This window comes from Rutidosis leptorrhynchoides, chromosome 4 (genome assembly GCF_046630445.1).
Source record: "Rutidosis leptorrhynchoides isolate AG116_Rl617_1_P2 chromosome 4, CSIRO_AGI_Rlap_v1, whole genome shotgun sequence".
Taxonomy (NCBI): Eukaryota; Viridiplantae; Streptophyta; class Magnoliopsida; order Asterales; family Asteraceae; genus Rutidosis; species Rutidosis leptorrhynchoides.
The window spans coordinates 246,814,467-246,830,333 of record NC_092336.1 but is presented as its reverse complement, the minus strand read 5'-3'; the positions used below and the strand labels follow the sequence as shown (position 1 = coordinate 246,830,333).

The window sequence follows — 15,867 nt, the reverse complement described above, 5'->3', positions numbered from 1 at the left end:
ACTGTTTTACGCTTAGACACAAGTACATGAAAACTTTATTTTGATTAGTTTAAACTGTGCTATGACATGCTTTGTTTCATGCTTAATCCCTGCGATGATATCATTAGTTGCTGGAATTTTGGCAAGCTTAATTATTGTGAGTAGCGCTATTGAGAGTGACGTCTCTATCCGGATGACCGTTGGTCAATGGATACATAATAATGATTTAACGACACGAACGAATAAAGTGATCACACGGGGTAACTTGTTTAGTTTCGATATCATACACCTCAGCACTACTTTTATAAATAAATCTTGTGGTCTAAAAACTTATTACGAATATTAAACCTATGTTGTTCACTCAACCATTTTTGGTTGACACTTTAAGCATGTTTTGTCTCAGGTGAAGATTGCTAAAGATTATTTTCTATTTGGACTTCAATGATTTTGGAGTCCGCATTTATACATTCATATTTTTGCATTAAAACATTTAAGTTTACAATTGTAATGACTTATTACTTTTCGCTACGTTAATACATTAGTTCTAATTAAAAAGCCTCATTTAGAGTCATTCTCATTTATACATACTTGTGTTGTGATATTGTGAAGTCATATTTCCCCAGCCCTATTTGGGGGTATGACAATGTCCTTGCTCCCCCTCTCCTTCTAGGTTAACAACTGGAACATTGACTTGTTGTTCAGCCATTTGTGATATCTTAACAAACTGAAACATTAACAGAAATGTTAGAGATATAAACCAATTATCATAAATCATCAAAGCATTTGCATTAAAGTGTCATAAACTTGTTAAAAAGGACAAACCGTGCGAGTGATACTGTCACACGTGCGGCTGAGTGATCAACCGTACGAGTAACATAGTCACTCGTACCACTATTGACACGTTTGAGCAGTAATATAGTTTCAGACAACGTACACGGTTGATGCAACATTTATAAGCAAGTGAGTTAACCGTGTGGTGAATCTTTCAGTTAATCACACATGTCAGCTTTGTCAAGCGAGTGAGCAGCCAAAATGAAATCAAACGAGTGGGCTCAAGGTTCACACGGTTGATCATCAACCGTGTACAGACTCGTGCGAGTCATGTCCTACGTGTGCGAGTGATGTCACTCGTGCATGTATGATGAAACCGATATTAAATGCTATATTTAAATAGACGGGATTACATGATTGATCATTTTAGGGGCCAATTTACATCACAATAGCAAGTGTAGGTTCTGTTTTACACAAAACAATAACAAATAACAGTCAAAACACACTTCAATTTAACAAAATTCGACTTATAAACCCTTAGGGTTTCGACACATTCCATCGACGAATTAACCTACTAAAACTTGATGAAATTATACCTAGATAGTGGCGTTGAGATCGGCTCAGTATGCTTAACGAACGCTGCAGTGGAAAACCCGATTGGTGAAGATCAAATTTAGAGAGAGAAAATGAAGTGGGTGCACAAGTGTGAGTTCCTGTGTTCATCACCCCTATTTATACTCTCGTGCTCAACCGTACGGTTGAGCACATAGTCACACAGTTCACCTTCCAACTGCGTGCCTCACTATCACTTGTGCGTGTGACCCGGATGTTTTAAGACAATTCTAGAACAGGGTCATCCGTATGGTTAACCTCACACGTGTGGTTACTCGTACGGTTCACACATCAATCGTGCGAGTGAGATACTTAGGCAATTTCAAATTTTCACTAACTAAGGATTTCAACTCGTTTGGCAATCTTAGAGCTAACTAGCACTTTCAAATTGAGTCATAAGTCACTAAACCTTCAAGAAATGATCATTAACACTTAGGTAGATGAAAAATCCGAACCAAAATGAGGTTATTACTCTAAACATTTTGTTTCACATGAGTAAGTCCTACAGTGTAATATCATCTTAAGTTCACTAACAACTTAAATCATTAAAATCCTTCAAACAATCACAAGCTCTACAAACTTCTATCTTATGGATTTGGTGGCCAAAAATATCTTAATCTCGACAAGGTTCTTTCAGATGTCATTGTGCTTTCAGAGGATAATCAGAAAATAAAGAAAAGATAAAATCTTTATAAATTTTCTGAAATATGCAACTAAAAATATGCAAATAAAAGACATTCTACCATGAAATGCAATAACATACAAAACCAAAATCTTTTTGTTGTTTTATAGTTTTCAATGCAAACTAATTAACAAACACATAAGCAAAACATACAAATCCACATTCTTTTTGTGAGCAAGATGATTAACAATTTAAAAATGGATCAGAACTGACATATTGAATCAACTTCTGTTGTTCATTCCTAATTTTCTAGTCTATGTCTATTATCATGCAATTACTGATATGAATCCTCATTAAACATGAACATATTCATTCCGGACACTTCGACAATCATGTTGGCATTAATTACTTGAACACTATAAAGCAATGATTTTTTGAGATCACGCTAAGTTCATTAATCCTTGATTCTTTCATCACTTATGATTGTGCATTATTATTAGGTTGTCAATTCATTACGTGTAACTTTCTGTTATCTCTTTCCATGTACTTCATTCAAATTGAACAGGATGGTTCTCACGGCATTTTGAATAACCCTGTCAGCCTTTGGCTTCTACCAATGTTTTTACAATCTTCAATCTAGTTGGCTTGGCTGATCTCAGAAAATATTGGATTATCCGAATAGGCGCATTATTTACCGCAGGGATTGGTCTACAGTTAAAGCAGACTTGCATGATGACCAGTCGTCACACGAAATAAATCTCAAGGCCCTTAACTTCTTTATGTTCAAGTTGTCATGGAAAACGGAATCGAAAGATAAACTTTCATTTATATATTATTTAGAGTATATCTAGGTAAGTATCTTTCCAACTTACAGTCTTAATGGGTATAACTCTAAATTGCAGACTACAAGAATCTTGATAGTTCAGTGTGAACGTCGTGATTAAATAATTCAAGTTGCGTGGGGGCGTCACGCTAAGAATGATCTGAGTTCTTTATGAGCACATCATGAATCAGCATTCTTCAAACTTTCAGGACTTTTCCATCTTGATACGCCAATTATTATTGACATTGATTTTCTTTATATTTTATAACTTTTTCAGCATATCACTATCTTTTGATATATTGATTTTGAACGTCATCATGAATGGGTTTTCCATTTTTATGCATGAGCTCATGTTTCTTTGTTGTGTGCTTAGATCACTCGAAGGTGTTCTCCCTTAAATGCTTAAACGGTCCGCAATAGAGAGTCATACTTTTCAACTTTAAGCGAGAAGGAATACCTACTTCAACATACACTAAGTTATCTCTATAATTTCAGGGTTTAGTTTCGATTATAAAGTCTTAGGCCAGTGACAACGTGGTATGCACCAGCCAAACAGATAATCTTCAACCCCTTAAATGATCTATTGAATGTCCCAATCATAGCTGTGAAGCTAAATTGGTAGAGCAACGTTGAATATTGCTTGGGGACATCCAACACCAACTTTCTCTAATGATTATCAATTATGATAGGGGATACCCTCAACTGACCATTGAGTTCCTCAACAACTATCATTTCATACAGTTTCAAAGATAATTAGGTGATTACCTTCAAATGCTACAGATCGTCCATGACTTCTGAATCTTAGATGCTTGTTATTCTTATTATGATTGTCTAATGCCAAGAATTCATAAGTCACATCTATTAGTACATCACACAACAGATAGACATAAACGTTCAAATCAGTCCTTACTAATCAATTATATCAATTCTCAGTACATTAATTTCTTCATCTCCAACATATTAATCAAAACAAGCTCATTTTCGGATTTTTCAACTTTTTAGGGTTTTCTGATGAGGAATTTTACACTTTTTAGGTATTTTCTGTTGAAACATATACTCCCCCTAAAATACTAAAACATAAAATCTTTTTGTCTTTTAGCATTTTATCAAAAGAAAACAGAAAATAACTACAAACTAGCATGCAAACATGAAAGAAATCATGCAAAGAAATGCAGACAGAAAGCAAAAATATGCAATACAGATTAGAAACTAAAATCTATATGTCATGCATCCTACATGCAAAATCTAAAAGTTTAATTAACCCTCACAATCAACATCCGAAATGACTTTGTCTCGATCAACAATGTCATTCATCTCTTAAAGTAGCAAGAACCTAGGTTTATCGAAAGCCTTAGTAAAAAGGTCAGCCCGCTGGTCCTTAGTACCTATTCTCTTAACCTCAATTATCTTTTTCTCATGGCAATTCCTAAGAAAATGATATTTAACACCTATGTGTTTAGTCTTAGAATATTGCACAGGATTCTTAGCAATTGCTATGGCAGCAGTATTATCAATATAAAGAAGAGAGAAAGAGATTCTTAGTCCGTAATCGCGAAGTTGTTGTTGAATCCAAACAACTTGCGAACAGCAACTAGCAGCAGCAATATATTCAGCTTCACATGTGTAAAGCTCAACTGCAGTTTGTTTCTTGCATTGCCAGGTCACCAGTCTTTCACTTAGAAACTGACATCTACCGTATATAGATTTGTTATTGATTTTGCAACCTGCATAGTCTGAATCACTGTAAGCTATAAGATCAAACTTGTCTTCGTTCGAATACCAGATGTCGAGATTTGGAGAATGCAACAGATAACGTAGAATTCTTTTGGCAGCTGTAAGATGAACTGTATTTGGATTAACTTGATAACGAGCACATAGACATGTTGCGAACATAATATCCGTCCTAGATGTAGTGAGATACATGAGCGATCTGATGATTGCTCGATAGTTTGTAGGATCAACAGGCTCCCCTTCACAGTCTAACGAAATACCATGATTCACAGCTAGCGGGGTCGACACAGGACGTTCTTGAGTCATACTGAAACATTCGAGTATATCATTTACATATTTTGCTTGGTGAAGAAAAATTCCATTATCAGTCTGTTCGACTTGCAAACCAAGAAAGTAGTGTAAGAGAGCCAATTTGCTCATTTCGAATTCATCCTTCATCACCTGCTCGAACTCATGGACGAGTTCCTGCTTAGTAGAACCGAAAATAATGTCATCTACATATATCTGGACTAAAATAATATCATCATCTTTGACCTTCTGAACAACGTACAATCTACCGTGCCCATTTGATAACCTTTTTCGATCAGATAACTTGACAAACGTCCATACCAAGCTCTCGGGGCTTGATGTAAACCATATAGGGCTCTTCTTAAACGGTAAAATTTGTCAGGATGAAGATGATCTTCAAAACCCGGTGGTTGACTGACATATACTCTTTCATTTAGCTTGCCATTAAGAAATGCACTTTTAACATCCATCTGAAACACTTTAAACTTCATAAATGAAGCAAAAGTCAAGAAAATGTGAATAGCTTCCAATATGGCAACAGGAGCAAAAACTTCATCATAATCGAATTCAGGATCTTGCTGATAACCTTTAGCCACTAATCTTGCTTTGTTATGGATAACATTGCCATCTTCGTCAAACTTGCACTTCCAAACCCATTTGAGATCAATTACCTTAGCTCCACACTGTTTGGTAACTAACTTCCAAATATCTAAACGATTGAATTGCTAAATGGCTTCTTTCATTGCCATGACCCAATCAACATGCTTCAAAGCTTCTTTTGTTGTCTTTGGCACTATTCTATAAATATGATTAGTATGCAGCAGCAGCTATCATATGAGTATCAGCTTGACCATCAAACTGAACTTGCCTTCTTGTTCTAACATATGCATTTGGATCACCAATAATATTCTCTCTCGGATGAGAAGCTGTAGTTCTGGGAACTGGTTGTGCAGGAACATGTATCTCAATGTGTAGATTCGTAGAATCACCAATATCTTCATGATTATCAGAACTTTCACTTGAGATATCAGATCTGCATGTATCGTACACTGGATCAACATCTTGATCTGAATCTTGTACTGGCTCAGTGACTGTTGGTAATGCAGTTGAGGTTGAAGTAGGAGCAGATACTTCTGGTTCATTCTGCAAATCAAACAACATTTGTAACTCTACTTCATTCTCCGTCTGATCTGGAGCAAGATTGAATGAGTCAATCAGCTCATCATAGTTGTAAATCCAAGGATGACTCTTGGAGCACTCTTCGTTTGATTCCTCTGGGCATCAACTTCAGACCATTCTTCAACACCTCTTGTTTCATTGTTGAAAACTCGCTTGTTAGGAGAACTATACCCGAGAAATACTCCAGTAACCACTTTTGAATCAAACTTACTTCCTGGTTTTCTTTTCAAGATGGTACACGGACCACCAAATGGTTCTAGATGCTTCAAAGATGGTTTTCTCCCATGCAATAACTCATAGCAAGTTTTTGCCATTCGTTTAACAGTCAGAACTCGATTCATAGTGTAACACGTATGTAATATCCTATATAACTAAACAATATAAAACCCAAAACTAATGTTTAAGCACTCAATACTTACAAATTATAATAAGCCAAATTAAAATTAATAAGATTAATGCATAAGTAATTTGTGGTATATAAATTAGTTAATAAATTAATTAACTAAATATGTTAACTAGTTAAAAATGAGAATCATGAAGTACACAAAATCCATATTATGTCACATAGAAATAAACTAAAATTAAATCTTACTCACTTAGCTTGTGATAAAAGTCAATACTAAATTAATAATCTTAATACTAAATGAAATGGCAAACCATCGGCCAGGGAAGTTGTTTGGCCAACATTATTAGGGGATGTGATAAGTCTTTTGTAAATCTATATAACCCATTAGTATCATCCATTTTATCCTTTCTTGGCTACATCAATTGAACTAAAAATATTTATATAGCCATACTCCTACTCGTTACAACCAATCACCATTTTTAAGAGGAAGAGAATAGAGACATTCAAAAAGAGTACAATATATTTGCGGGTCTAGTTTTGGTCCTAACACGAACACGATTTAAAGGTAACTACAAACCACCATTTTTATTATTGATGTATAAATTGTTTGTTGGTTATCTTAATCAACTTACTGGCTTAGATTGTCTACATATCACATGAATTATTATAGAGATGATATGTTAAGATTTTGAGTACAAAATGATTATTTTTGTGAATAATGATTTATACAAATTGTTTTCATAGAAAATAAAATTGTGCTACGTATAATGATCTTGTTTAATAATAAAAAAGATAATAATAATAATATGGTGACTTCTTAGTTTCCTTTGTTGATAAAGTAAATAAATATTGATCTTTTAGCTTTGTCAAGGATGTACGAATTCTTTTATAGTCTGCTTTTTAAATATATATATACATATGAGTGCTTATGAAGCTAAAACTAATGCGCATTTGGAGTTTATCCAAGGAAGATGACAATGAATTGGTGAGATTGAATTAATCATGTATGTATAATCGATCAGCAATAGGGAAAAAAAAATAAATGGCATGTGCCACTACCAATATTGACCCACTAAATTCCTATAAGACGTAATATACTAAAACTAGAAATTTGAATATGAAACTAATTGGATAGAAATAAAGATAGAATCATATATGATAACACTTTTGAATAAAGGATATTACTTACTCCCTACTTAAATGTATTTTGTGCTTATACGTGTGCATTCGCTTGATTTGGCTCGGTGATCGCATTCTTTCGTGGTGTTTTATTGTTCTTGGAACTTCGTCATTCAGCATAAGGTACGGATATTCTAGGTGGTTTTAGGATCGCTTCGGTAAATCTTTCCTCTCAAAACTTTGTTTCGAATCGTATAATTATTATTGTATGACATGCTTGTTTAAAATGTTTGTTTATTAGTCTTTGAAATGTGTTATGTGTTCCTCATTTTGATGTACTAACGAGGTTGCTAATTATGTTTGTTAATTGAGGAATCATAATTCTTTGGTGTTTGTAAATTGTGCTAAAACCGTGTCTCAAAAATCCAACCAAAACAGCCCCGAAATTGGTCCTGAAAACTGTTTGGGACAACCCCAAAATCAGCCTCTGAAACTGTCACAAAATAGTCCTAAGGTGTTGCGAATAGTCTGAAACTGTCATGAAACAGCCTGAAACTGTCACGAAATTGCTGTCCGAAATCTGTCACGAAATTAGTTTCAGAATCAGTCCCGAACAGCCCGAAAACAGCCCCGAAACACTTCCAAACAGCCCGGTAATGAACGTGTGTGTGTATGGCGAGTGGTACGGTGATTCGTATCGAGTGTCCCTCATTCCACGTGGCTTTACATGTCCCGTTAAGTCCCGTTTAAGTTGATAATTTGTAAAGGGCTGAAATATAATGTAGCATGACTTTTGACAAAAGTTAGACCGAATGGTTGGGTTGACATGTGATTTTAAACTAATACGACATATCATTTTATAAAATATTTCATTAATTATTTGGTCAAACATTTAATACTTTGGTTCACTATATTAACCATTTTTAAAGATTAAAGTCCTTTGATCACTTTAAAAGTATTTTTAAATTCGTAATCATAAGTCGATAAAAATGATTTCTTAAAATGTGCCTAAGAGTAACCTATTCATGGAGGTCCCATGAACGCATTATTGTGACACCAATAATGTGGCATCGACCGTAGCGGTGTATTTTGTTATATCTACGGCCTCTCCTTTTGATTACCCTGTGGTGGTACGAGCTCTTTGTATTTGTTATTATAATTTGATAGGAGGCGTATGGATCGATCCTAGGATTTTGTTTTGACGGTGTACGTTCATCGTAGTATCATACGAAATGTCACCGATATGGATGATTAGTGGAGTAGCTACCCTATGATTTCATTTTGATACTTTGTAAATATTTGTTTTGACTCTTAGTGCATTATTTTATGAAATTTGCATCATGACATATGGTATTGTGGATCTATACATATTCGCACTTTGTTTTGCAACTAAGTTATTTTGAAAATAAGTTCGAAATTAAATTTTTGCATGTCATACTATACTCCGTTATTCGTTATATCCGTTCACTGGGCTTTGGCTCAGTCGTATTCTTTGTTTTCCTTCTTATACGACAGGTAATCAAGGGGGCGTTGGGAACGAGGGAAGAGTGTAGAGTGGAGTGAACTTAGCACCTTGCCTTAGAGATTTCCTTCAAGATTTAGTAGCTTATTTTGGTTTAGTAGTACTTTTGAATAAGTTTGTCAACTTTGATTTGAACTATGGTTTGAATTCCAATAAGAATAACGTTCATTTATCTTTTAAGTTACCTTTATTTATAAGTATTGGAATTTGTAAGTTTAGGGTCTTTACAGATGGTATCAGAGCTTAGGTTCCCTCCTGTAGAAACTTTAGTCCTAAGTTATGGCCTGTCAGATTTGGGTAGACTTTTGGGTTAGGATTTTCCTTCCGCTATATTATTCTAATTCCCCTTTGAATATTCTCTTTTATTCTTCGTACTAATCGTAACCATTATATCCTCATCTCGTTCATAGATGGCACCGAAAAGAAAAGGAATGTCTGAGGAAGAAGTAGAAAACAAGATTAGCCAAACTATCACGAATTTGATACCCAACATTGTAGCTCAAGCTATTGACGCGATGCGTAAGCAAGGTGGCGAGACTTTTAAGCATGAAGAAGAGGATGAATATAAGGAGGATCGAGATGCTATTCATGTTTGGCTAGGATGGTTTCAAAAACAACGTCCTTTGTCATTCAGTACTGCTAGTACTCCTGTTGAAGCTGAGAATTGGATCACTCACATCGAGAAGATTAACCGAGTGCTTGGTTGTGAAGAGAAATTTTAGGTCCCATTAGTTGTTTATAAGCTAGAGGGGGATGCTCAGCATTGGTGGATCGCTTTGAGACAAGCGAAAGGGGTATCGAATTTGAGGATTCATTAGATTGGGTTGCTTTCAAAGAGTTATTTTTTCGTCAGTACTTTTTTGAGGCGGAGAAAGAGGCTGTGATTCTGGAGTATGCGAATATTAAGCAAGGGAATGATGAGTCTATTAATGATTTCACTAAGAGGTTTTTGAGGCTTGTGGGTTTGATTAGGGCTGCTGCTGGGTCTACTGAGGACTAAGTCCGTAAGTACAAATGGGTTGTTCATGGGCGTTCTAAAATGATTAATCTGAAATGTTTTGATGTCGCAGAGGCAGCCGATTATGCTCAAAATTTGGAGATGGAGCGAGCCGAGTATTTGGCTACTAAAAATGATGATGGTAAGAACAAGAGGGTTAAGATTGCACAACCACTATGATCTGTGCCTGCACCGACTACCAAACAGGGTCAACAATCTGGGAACCAAGGTTATCGTAGTAATAATTGGAATAATAGAGAAAATCAGCAAAGGATTGACAACGGGCCCAATAATAATAACCGTGGTCAATTACAAGTGTACCGTCCCCAAGGGCAACAAAGGGGTAACGGAAATGGTGGTGTTAATGCCAATGCACATTGTGGGACTTGAGGAAAGAATCATCCAGGAAGAGTTTGTTATCGTAGTGCGGGTTCATGTTTTGCTTGTGGAGAGGTTGGTCACTTAGCTAAGGATTGCAAGAATCCTAGACATGGGTTTGTTCCGAGGGTTCCTCCGTTAGCTCCTGGTGGATGCGTCTTTGCCATGACTGCTGTTCAGGCTGCTGACGCTACAGGTATATTTCGATCCCTATTCATTTTAAAAATATTTCCTTTGAGTTATTTGTTCATTCCTTCTTGATATTATTAGGTACTATTACTGGTCATGTATTTGTACACCATCGTGCCCTCTTCGTTCTATTTGATTCTGGCTCTACGCACTCCATTGTTTCTATTAAGAGCTCAAAATATTTGAAAGTGTCTCCAACTTGGTTGTCTACTCCATTTATGATCTCTACCCCAATGGATAGTATTGAAATTATAGATCGTGTGTTTCAAAACTGCCGTTTGGAATTCAATGACTGCATGTTTCCCGCAAATCTCTTTCCTATGACCATGCATAACTTTGACATTATTCTTGGCATGGATTGGTTATCTCGCCATCACGCGACTATCGATTGTTATTCTAAGAGGTTTTTGTTTGGAAATCATTCTATACACGATTGTGTCTTTAATGGTGATCTTCCTGTAAAATCTATTAAGGTTATCTCAGCGCTTATGGCGCAAAAGCTCATTTCACATGGTTGTGTTGGTTATTTTGCTTCTATTCAGAATCTGTCTATCGAGAGTCCTTCGTTCGAAAATATTGAGGTTGTTCGAGAGTTTCCTGATGTATTTCCTGACGAATTGCAGGGTTTGCTTCCAGTTCGTGAAGTTGAATTTTAGATTGATCTGATTCCTGGTTCTCAACCGATATCAAAAGCTCCTTATCGTATGGCACCGTTCGAGTTGCAAGAACTCAAGGAGCAATTGCAAGAATTGATAGATTGTGGTTTTATTCGACCAAGTGTGTCCCCTTGGGGTGCGCCGGTTTTGTTTGTCAAGAAGAAGGATGGTAGCATGAGACTTTGCATTGATTATTGTGAGTTAAATTGTATTACTATCCGAAACCGTTATTCACTTCCACGTATTGATGATTTGTTTGATCAGCTGCAAGGTTCGAAATATTTTTATAAGATTGATCTTAGGTCTGGGTATCATCAGCTCCGTGTTAAAGAAGAAGATATCCCTAAGACCGCTTTTCGCACTCGTTATGGGCACTATGAGTTTTTAGTGATGCCATTTGGATTAACTAATGCTCCTACGGTTTTCATAGATCTAATGAACCGTGTGTTCCATGAGTATTTGGATAAGTTTGTGATCGTATTCATTGATGATATCTTGGTATTCTCAAAGAGTAAAGAAGAGCATGAGAATCATCTTCGTGTTGTACTTGAAACCCTCCGAAGTAAGAAATTGTTTGCGAAGTTCTCTAAATGTGAATTCTGGTTGCAAAGAGTTGCCTTCTTGGGTCATGTTGTATCGGCTGAGAGTATAATGATGGATCAGGTGAAAGTTGAGGCTATTACAAATTGGTCAAGACCTACTTTCGTTGTTGAGGTTCAAAGTTTTCTTGGTTTAGCTGGTTATTATCGAAGATTTGTTGAAGGTTTTTCAACGATTGCTTTGTCGCTTTCCAAGTTGTTGAGGAAAGGGGAAAAATTTGTGTGGACCGAGGAACGACAAAAGAGTTTCGATGAGTTAAAGAAAATACTTGTATCTGCTCCTATTCTTGCATTGTCGTCAGGGAGTGGGGGTTTTCAAATCTATAGTGACGCTTCTAAGAATGGTTTGGGTTGTGTTTTGATGCAGCATGGTAAGGTAATTGCTTATGCCTCGAGGCAGTTGAAACCCTATGAGGTTAATTACCCTACTCATGATTTGGAGTTAGCTGCTGTGATTTTTGCGTTGAAAATATGGAGGCATTACCTTTACCGAGAAACTTGTGATATTTTCACCGATCACAAGAGTCTCAAATACATATTCACGCAAAAAGAGATAAATATGAGACAACGAAGGTGGCTTGAGTTATTGAAGGATTATGATGCAAACATTCAATACCATCCGGGTAAAGCGAATGTGGTAGCCGACGCTTTGAGTAGAAAGACATTTGGTAGTATCTCATGTTTGGTTACTCATATTCAAGTATTCGAAAGACTTGATATGGGATTGAGTAAGAGAGGAGCATCGGGGATGTTGGCAAATTAAAAGTCAAGTCCGATTTAATTTCAAGGATAAAAGAGGCTCAATTGGATGATGGGGATTTGTGGATAGTGTTTCAAAATTTGGAAGAGGGTAAAGTGAAAGAGTTCAGAGTATATGATGATGGGGTTATTTGGTGTGGGAATCGATTGTGTGTTCCTAATGATGATGTTATTTGTGACGACCCGGAAATTTCCTACCAAATTTAAACCTGATCTTTATTTGATTTCGACACGATAAGCAAATTCTGTAATGTTGAGTCTCAAAATTTTTGAACCATTTTAATATAATCATTTACCCTTTGACTAGTTTCGAAGATTCACGAACAACTGATTATAAATAGATATGTAATATATATATATATATATATATATATATATATATATATATATATATATATATATATATATATATATATATATATTATAATCTGAAATATATTAATAAAATATTATGCATGTTGGTTGTTGAAATTAAAGATGTAAAAGAGTTTATGATTTAAAAAATAAAAACTTGTAATGTAATATATATATATATATATATATATATATATATATATATATATATATATATATATATATATATATATATATATATATATATATATATATATAGAATTTTTGAATATATATTTAATATATTATTTAGAAGTACTCGTTTTGTTCTCTTAACAAAGTTAATAACAAAAATACATATAATAACAATTGTAAATTAATAATTATGTAATGTCTATAATTCCATACATAATTATTTATATAAATATTGTAAAATAAGTAATTTATAAATATTATATATATTGAAATTTATAATATTTCAATTCATGAAAAGAATTATGTGTTGTATATTAATTTATTGTATTTACTAATTCAAAAAAAATAAAAAAAATAAAAAAAATAAAAAAAATAAAAAAAATAAAAAAAATAAAAAAAATAATAAATAAATAAATATAATATATATAAAAACAAATAATGAGCTGTAGGTTGTTAGATATCATTATCTAATTACGTTTCCTTGTCTATTTTTTTTTTTTTTTTTTTTTTTTTTTTGTATTTGCATCTGTGAGTGAATTGGAAACAATTATTGAAGATGTGATGTGTTTCTTGCTTCACCATCTATCAAATATCTTTATCTGTATATACATATAGGAGTATGATAGATAATCACTACCACTATCTCATTCTTTCTGTTCTTATTTCTAACTTCTTCATTTACTAAACCTCAAACCAAAATACAAGTTATCCCTGGTTCCCTCATAAGCTCGAAACCAAACCACCAACACCAATTTAACACTAATACAAACCAACTTGAATATCTTTGTTGTGTTGTTATACGAATCCCACCATGGAATCACCATCTTTAATCAAACCACCACCTTCACACCACCATATGTTACGATTTACTGCTGCTTGTATCTACTTCTATTTTTGTTACAATTCGAACAAACCCTTCTTGATCATCACCTGGTATGATATTTGTTACTATACACGATTACTCTTAAAAGCCTGCAACTTCTTTTAATTGTTGATCTCATTTCCTGTTTTCTGATTTCACAATAGTTACCATCGAACAACACCTTCACCACCATCAAACAAGTTAGTATCATCATAGATGAAACACGTTATTTTTCTGTTTCTAATTCGTTTTGAGTACCCCACCAATACTAATATCCAAACTACTATCAAACTGTTATGTTACTAATCCTTTTTTGCTTTATCTATTCAAACAATATGAAACTCGAACGCCACCATCTTCATCAAACCATCAACAATGGAACTAGTGGTGCAGCCCTTGATTGCTGTTTATTTCTATTTAAAAACCGTCGAGAACTACCCAACTATTTCTGTTATTCGAGCAGGCTCAAAACCATTGGATCAAACACGATTGTGGCTACTGATGTTATTGTATGTTGTTGCACTAGATCGTGGATTTTATACTGTTCGAACGTACAACATCAACTATCATCTTCGTCAATCGCTACCATCGAAACTCATTAAAGCCTACCCTCGATCTTATCCACTGCTTGTTCTCGATTTTTATTCATCAACTTCATCACCAAACCAAAACACCTCATCACCTTCAACATCTAGTCTATCACCAAAACATCCACACCCACTCATCACTCTTAAATTTGTTTCATTCCTGTTTCGAACAACTAGGGTTGTTACTTCTGTTTTTGTGTTAAAGCAAGGATGATAATGAACAATAAAGAAGATGATAATTAAACGACTAGTATTGATATTTTATTTTCTTCCTTTTCGTAAACCAAAACACATTCCACAGCGATTCTTTTTGCAGCTACTCGTATACGTTTTCTTTTTGAAGACCTGCAAACCATTCCAACCACACACAAAAAAACCAACACTATCGATTGCCCTATTATTCCTGTCTCTTTTCTGTTCTGATTTCGATAGAAACGAGTATCAAATAACTGCTGTGTTGTTCTTGCACGTAACTTGACACACATTCACATACGATTATAATTACGATATTAAGATTAGTGAAAACAATACACGATTCTACGGTGATATGATAATTATGATAGATCATAATGATGATGATACATATTATGCGTACAGAATAGATGATGATGATGATCATACTTAAATATTTATTATTTACACAATCATTGTGTGTAGCTGTCATGATTTGTGATTTGTCTGATTATTAAGATAATGGAGAATGACGATAATATGAGCTGTAAAGGGGAAGGAAAGAAACCTGTCGTAGGGTATGGGAGCAGTTAGGGTATCACGCGTATTTTTCCAAGTGCACCATAAACTTATTTTTTTTTAAACTGACGATTAATATATATACCTAAAAAGGGCCGGTTCCTTCATCTGATTTGCAACCTGGGCTGAGATTTCCTCTTTCTGATTTGGGCCATATATGAAGCAACATGTTGGGCCGTGAATTGTTACTTGGGTCGAGAACATACAATTACATAGCTGGGCTTGAGTGTGGGTCTGATGAAAATAATACGGGTTATATCAATTACTGTGAGGCTATAAAACAGAACATGGGCAACAACCCAACGGTCAAGTGTGTTTGTGGGAGCGAGAGGTCGGGGGTTCGAGTCCCGGCTTGGGCAGTTTGATATCTTTTTGAGCCTTTAAGGTAGAAAACATTTTTGTTATACTTATTATTATTTATTTTTAATATTAATATTATTATTATTATTATTATTATTATTATTATTATTATTATTATTATTATTATTATTATTATTATTATTATTATTATTACTATTATTATTATTATTATTATTATTATTATTATTATTATTATTATTATTATTATTA

The 15,867-nt window shown here is 34.5% G+C and overlaps 1 protein-coding gene across 1 annotated transcript; it reads left to right on the top strand.

Annotated features, from left to right (window-relative positions):
* The first annotated feature begins 10,532 nt into the window (after nucleotides 1-10,532).
* LOC139841533 (uncharacterized) lies at nucleotides 10,533-11,212 on the top strand. The gene is made up of 2 exons (XM_071831744.1): nucleotides 10,533-10,563; nucleotides 10,638-11,212. Exons 1-2 carry the CDS (start codon nucleotides 10,533-10,535, stop codon nucleotides 11,210-11,212), a joined length of 606 nt encoding a protein of 201 aa, XP_071687845.1.
* Nucleotides 11,213-15,867: the final 4,655 nt, after the last annotated feature.

Excerpts from the sequence above, each read along its gene's own strand:
- LOC139841533 (XM_071831744.1), top strand. The coding sequence starts at position 10,533 with ATGACTGCTGTTCAGGCTGCTGACGCTACAG. Across the intron at positions 10,564-10,637 it reads TCAGGCTGCTGACGCTACAG|GTACTATTACTGGTCATGTA; the intron begins GTATATTTCGAT and ends TGATATTATTAG.